At 43.0% G+C, this 6,824-nt stretch overlaps 1 protein-coding gene across 1 annotated transcript; it reads left to right on the forward strand.

Moving 5' to 3' along the window:
• The first annotated feature begins 2,217 nt into the window (after window positions 1–2,217).
• LOC132901215 (olfactory receptor 1E16-like) lies at window positions 2,218–3,168 on the forward strand. Its single transcript, XM_060943548.1, has one exon. It carries the CDS (start codon window positions 2,218–2,220, stop codon window positions 3,166–3,168), a length of 951 nt encoding a protein of 316 aa, XP_060799531.1.
• Window positions 3,169–6,824: the final 3,656 nt, after the last annotated feature.

Consider the following 6,824-nt stretch of genomic DNA (forward strand, 5'->3'; position numbering starts at 1 on the left):
TGGCTGACGGGTGCCTTTCTGTGTGGAGTTTGCATGTTCTCCCTGTATCTGCGTGGGTTTCCCCCACAGTCCAAAGACATGCAGGTTAGGCTAATTGGTGGCTCAAAATTGATCGTAGGTGTGAATGGTTGTTTGTCTCTATGTGTCAGCCCTGCGATGATCTGGCGACTTGTCCAGGGTGCATCCCACCTCTCGCCCATAGTCAGCTGGGATAGGCTCCAGCTTGCCCGTGACCCTGCACAGGATAAGCGGCTACAGATAATGGATGGATGGAAAATTGAATGTATTCTAGACTCATTACACATAAACTAAAATGTTTCAAGCATTTTCTATTTTAATTTTTAGAATTATGGCCTACAGCGCAAAAAACAAAATCATTTCGGGTTTGAGTGAAACAGTATAACCACTACACCACTGTGCCGCCCATCTACCCATTATCTATACTTATTATTTCTCAGGGTTTTGGGGGAAGCTGGTGCCAATCCCAGCTGACTTTGGACGAGGACTGGACCTCTCTGGCCAGGTCAACAATCTATTGTAGGGTTGGGCTTCAGGGAGTGCAAGCTCTTTGCTCTATCACTGAGCTTCAGGAAGGACAAGCTCTTTGCTTGGCTGTTGAGCTTCAGGGAGGATGTTGTAACACTGGTGTCCATGCCAAATCCAAGCCCATGTCCATGTCCCTGTCCATGCTCAAGCCCAATGGCCTGCTTGAGGCAATACCCATCCCAATGCCTGAGTCCATGTCATATCCAATACATGCCCCTGCTGATGCCAGGATCCATGCCCATACTCAAGCCCAGAGTCTATGCTGATGTTCAAATCCATGCCCTTGCTGACATCAGGGTCCATGCTCAAGCCCAGAGTCATGCTTGAGTCCATGCCCATGTTTGAATTCATGCCCATGCTGACAGTGGGGTCCATGCCTATGCTCAAGCCCATGTCTATGCCTGAAACCATGTCTATGCCTGAATTAATGCTCAAGTCTAATCCGGAGCTCAAGTCCATGTCCTGCCCAGAGCCTGAGCCCAAATCCCTGTCCTGTCCAGAGCCCAAGCCCAAGTCCATGTCCTGTCCAGAGTCTGAGCCCAAGCCCATGTCCTGTCCAGAGCCCTCAACTATGTCTAGCTCGGAGCCCTTATCTGGGCCTATGTCTGAAGTCATGTCCAGACCTGAATCCATGTCCAGGTCCACACTCAAGCCCATGTCTATGCCAGAGCCTCTGACCATCCTCATGCCCCTATTCAAAGCCCACCCCAAGCCCAAGTCCCAGCCTAAACCCAGGTTCTGGTGCCACATCTGCCCAGAACCAGAGTGGAACTCTGAGGGGACGTTTTCTTGTGCCAGGCCCTTTACCCCAAGGCAGTCCAAGGAGGATTTTAGCTGCCGGAGGGAGTTATTTGGAGGTTTCTGTCATGCCTTCACATGCTTGAGCCTGGCACAGCTTGAGCAGCTGCTCGTATCCACGTGCATGGAGCGCGTTCCGCGTGCCCTTAAGATGATTGATCATTGCACACACCTGTTGCTGATTTGGAGCACAATCAGTGCACTCATATTAAGGACGTTGCTTTCTGCCAGATGGTGTGAAGTATTATCATGAATATCACTGCTATTTCTGTCATGTTCATTTCTTGCCATGTTTAATGGCTCTAGTTGATGCTTCTGTTTATGACTCTGCTTTCAGTTTTGTTACTCTGACCTTGCTTCATATTTTTTATTTGTATATTAGCACGCTTGTAAATAAAATCCTTCCTGCAATTACATCCATCTACTGCTGCTTCCTGACAATAGTGAGCTTAATTACACTGCATTTTAAGACATAAAAATTTTGCTTCTTACACAAGTGTCAGGTGATTTACATAAGTCTCAGCTTACTTTTTTTTTTCTTGCTAGACATGTGACATGTACACAATGTGTTAGGGTTAATAAATTGCCATGTAGCATGGACACATTTTCTAATGTGCAATGACTCTGTAAAGGTATGGAGAGAATAATGTTATCATGGCTTTTGGTAATTTATATCATTAGCATTTAATTTGAAATCTAGAGTAATATCAAAATCTATCTAAAATAAAGAGAGATGTTATGCAATAATAAATAAATGTATTTTATCTTTTAACCATTTTAATTTATCAGGGAATTTTATTCATAAACACCGTGTTCATCATGCTTTATGACGCTGCATTGAATCTGAAATTTTCTCTTTAAGAACATCTGATAATGTCAGGCAGAAACGGGACATCTGTGAAGGACTTTTTCATCATTGGTTTTCCTGGACTTCAGCCTAACTACTATGCCCTTGTATCTGCAGTTATGTTCATTGTCTATGTGTGCACTTTAATAGGGAATGGTATTTTTCTGCTTTTGTTTGCAACAAACAAGAGTCTCCATAAACCCATGTATTTTATTTATATGAGTATTGTGTTGTCTGATGTGTTATTCAGTACATGCACCTTACCAAAGATTATTGCTCGATATTGGTTCCAAGATGGGACCATTTCTTTTGCAGCTTGTTTTTTTCAGATGTACTTAGTGCATTATTTTGGTACAGTCAATGCATGGACATTAGCTGAAATGGCCATAGATCGATATATAGCAGTTTGCTACCCATTTCATTACCATACTCTTATGTCAAATAGAAATATATTAATTATGTCCAGTTTAGTCTGGGTTTTTGCTCATGGTGGCATTATAGTGATAGTTGTTAGAGCTTCTCCCCTCCCTTACTGTGGAGCTAACACCATTGTACACTGCTATTGTGATCATGTATCTGTTACCCTTCTTGCATGCACTGACAGGGCTCCATATGGTTTTCCAGCTTTTGTTTATGCCATGGTAATATTGCTGGGCCCTCTTTTCCTTATTGTGGTCTCATATTCCTTAATTATTTTAGCTGCCCTAAAAGTATCAAGCACACAGGGGCTGCTAAAGTGTTTTTCCACATGTAGTTCTCAACTCATTATAATTGTGCTCTTCTTCTTACCAAAGTGTTTTTATTACTTAGCTGCCAATATAGGTATCAGATTTAATGCTGATTTGAAAATAGCCATCATTATGCTGTATAGCCTGCTACCCCCAATGATCAATCCTTTACTCTATAGTCTAAAAACAGAAGAAGTTAAGAAAATATTGATAAGAAAATTTACAAAAGGCCAAGTTAACTTGACCTAAAATGTCAGATATTAAAATATATTATACGGTTATATATTAAAATATATTAAAACATAGTATACATGTGGACTGGGGCGGCACGGTGGTGTAGTGGTTAGCGCTGTCGCCTCACAGCAAGAAGGTCCTGGGTTCGAGCCCCGGGGCTGGCGAGGGCCTTTCTGTGTGGAGTTTGCATGTTCTCCCCGTGTCCGCGTGGGTTTTCTCCGGGTGCTCCAGTTTCCCCCACAGTCCAAAGACATGCAGGTTAGGTTAACTGGTGACTCTAAATTGACCGTAGGTGTGAGTGTGAATGGTTGTCTGTGTCTATGTCTCAGCCCTGTGATGACCTGGTGACTTGTCCAGGGTGTACCCCGCCTTTTGCCCGTAGTCAGCTGGGATAGGCTCCAGCTTGCCTGCGACCCTGTAGAAGGATAAAGCGGCTAGAGATAATGAGATGAGATGAGACATGTGGACTGGGTTTTTGTGTTTCTCTGGTTGTACTGTAATTGGATCCACACCATCATGCCTGACTTCAGTTGACGATGATCTGAATATTGTGGAGAAAATTCAAAATCTGTGAATTGATAGCTACTTTGAAATGGTCAGGTAAAGAAACAGAGTACCTGAATCTCAATAGTAGTGTATTTCATGCTTTAAAATACCTAATTCAGTTTACTCAAAGATTGAGAATATGATGTACTTTTATTAAAAATCAGACTCAAAATCACAGAGAATTCAAAGGGTCTGTACCAGAGATGCAATGAAGCAATAATTTGTAGAGTTGATTTATAATAATTAGAAGAAGAAGAAAGAAACCTTTGTCACATGCACACTTCAAGCACAGTGAAATTCATTCTCTGCATTTAACCCATCTGAAGCAGTGAACACATGCACACACCCAGAGCAGTGGAGAGCCACACCAGAGTGCCCGGGAAGCAGTCAGGGGTTAGGTACATTGCTCAAGGGCACCTCAGCCCAAGGCCGCCCCATGTTAACCTAACTGCATGTCTTTGGACTGTGGGGGAAAACAGAGCACCTGGAGGAAACCCACGCAGACACGGGGAAAATATGCAAACTCCACACAGAAAGGCCCTCATGGCCGCTGGGTTTGAACCCGGAACCTTCTTGCTGTGAGGCGACCGTGCTAACCACTATGGATTATTATAACATGCAGGCCCACTACCCATCCATGAACGACTCCTTATCTTGATCCAGTTCTCGCTCAGACATTACAATGCTCACACTCACCTGAATTTTAACAGAAATGCTTTCTATTTTTGTTCAATCACTCTGTGTACTTTGACAGCTTTTTCATGTATCTCCTTTGCAAGGTTTTCACATTTATCCAGTGTGACTCTGAGCATGATTACCTCTCTGGTTTTTAGTCTTTGCTTTCTGTGTGTTGTCTTTATCCTGTTTGTCATATACTGCTCTATTTGCATAACTATTTGTCCATTGCTTGTTTTTGACCACAGTGACTTGGACCAACTTACTTGGTTAATTGCTAAATAACATTAAGTAAGCACTGCCTCTGATTTATGACAATTTTCAGTATAAATCTGGGCTGACCCATGACAAAATACTATCATGATTTATTATCAGGTGGCTCACAGAAACAATTAACATATCTTTTCTTCTGCCATCCAAGGCAAAATAATTCTGGATATTTTGGATAATTCTTTAATTCTTGTTTAAATGATAATAAAATATTTCTTGGTTTGGCAATATTTTTTATTGTGCAATATTGTGTAAAACAAAGTCCACAATAAAACATCCAACTGGGTCAAAAAAAAAAAAAAAACACACACATGGTCAGAACACAATCAAGGCTGATCACAATCAAAAGGGCAAATTCCAATGTAGTCACAAAGGGTTTACACAAGTTTCTATCAGGGATGTCAAATGAAACTTCCCCCAATAAAGCTTGTCAGCTGGACCACCAAATTAAATTAATCAGAACAATAAATTCAAGGCCAGTAACTCTGCTACTGACAAAATGTGCCAATTTTGTAATGTTTGATTATCAAGCTGAAAACGTGATGCTACAACCATGTCACTCTGGATAAAGGCATCTGCTAAATGTCATGTCATGTAATGTAATGTAAAGTCTTTTTTCACAGTAACAGGGCTCAATACTAATGTTTTTGCTCTACTAAATTTTATTTATTTATTTATTTATTTATTTATTGATCCATCCATGGGGGGGCACGGTGGTGTAGTGGTTAGCGCTGTCACCTCACAGCAAGAAGGTCCGGGTTCAAGCCCCGTGGCCGGCGAGGGCCTTTCTGTGCAGAGTTTGCATGTTCTCTCCATGTCCACGTGGGTTTCCTCTGGGTGCTCCGGTTTCCCCCACAGTCCAAAGACATGCAGGTTAGGTTAACTGGTGACTCTAAATTGACCGTAGGTGTGAATGTGAGTGTGAATGGTTGTCTGTGTCTATGTGTCAGCCCTGTGATGACCTGGTGACTTGTCCAGGGTGTACCCCGCCTTTCGCCCGTAGTCAGCTGGGATAGGCTCCAGCTTGCCTGCGACCCTGTAGAACAGGATAAAGCGGCTACAGATTATGAGATGAGATGAGATGATCCATCCATCCATTATCTGTCACTGCTTATCCTGTGCAGGGTCGCAGGCAAGCTGGAGCCTATCCCAGCTGACTATGGGTGAGAGGCAGGGTGCACCCTGGACAAGTCATTATCTATCTATCTATCTATCTATCTATCTATCTATCTATCTATCTATCTATCTATCTATCTATCTATCTATCAAATTAAATCAAATCAAGTTTATTTGTATAGCGCTTTTAACAATAAACATTGTCGCAAAGCAGCTTTACAGAATTTGAACGACTTAAAACATGAGCTAATTTTATCCCTAATCTATCCCCAATGAGCAAGCCTGTGGCGACGGTGGCAAGGAAAAACTCCCTCAGACGACATGAGGAAGAAACCTCGAGAGGAACCAGACTCAAAAGGGAACCCATCCTCATTTGGGCAACAACAGACACCCTGACTATAAAATTAACAGTTTTAACAGGTATAACCCTCAACTGTCCTCATGGGGCTGTCCTTCACAGGAGCGGTGCGATAAAACTCCGACCAGACACAGGGCACCAGGATGGATCAAGCAGGTCCGAGGGGCAGAAGAGGCCAGCATCTCAATCCCAGGATCAACATGTAACTCAGAGGGACAGATTGGGGGGGGGGAGAAAACATGTTGTTAGGTATGCCCTAAAAATGACAAGTATTAAATCTGTGTGGTAGGCTCGCAGAGACGAGAGTCTTGACATCAGGCATAATACACAACAATGGCATGTTAATATGGTTAAAAAATATCATGACCTGCTCTGGCTAGATGCTTGACTGGGTGATGGGAGCACACTCCTCAGCAATGATGAGATGCAGATGGGACCCTTAGGGCTGGCCAAGGCAATTCAGTTACATTTCACCGGGTCTGGAACATGCGACAGAATGTCTGACGGCCAATTCACTGCAGGCTACGATAGCCAGTCGAGGTCTCCACCCTCTCCACCAAAAGATTTCCTGTTGACTCCATGCAACTCAGAGGGACGGATTTGGGGTGGGGGGGAGAGAAAGAAAACACAGGTGGTTAGGTATGCCCAATGTCACCTGAATAAGTAGGAACAGTATACATATTGCACCAAGTACAAGCAGGGACTC

Source organism: Neoarius graeffei, chromosome 17 (genome assembly GCF_027579695.1).
Source record: "Neoarius graeffei isolate fNeoGra1 chromosome 17, fNeoGra1.pri, whole genome shotgun sequence".
Classification (NCBI taxonomy): domain Eukaryota; kingdom Metazoa; phylum Chordata; class Actinopteri; order Siluriformes; family Ariidae; genus Neoarius; species Neoarius graeffei.

Bases quoted from the DNA above. Each gene is read 5' to 3' on its own strand.
- LOC132901215 (XM_060943548.1), top strand. From the start codon at position 2,218: ATGTCAGGCAGAAACGGGACATCTGTGAAGGACTTTTTCATCATTGGT.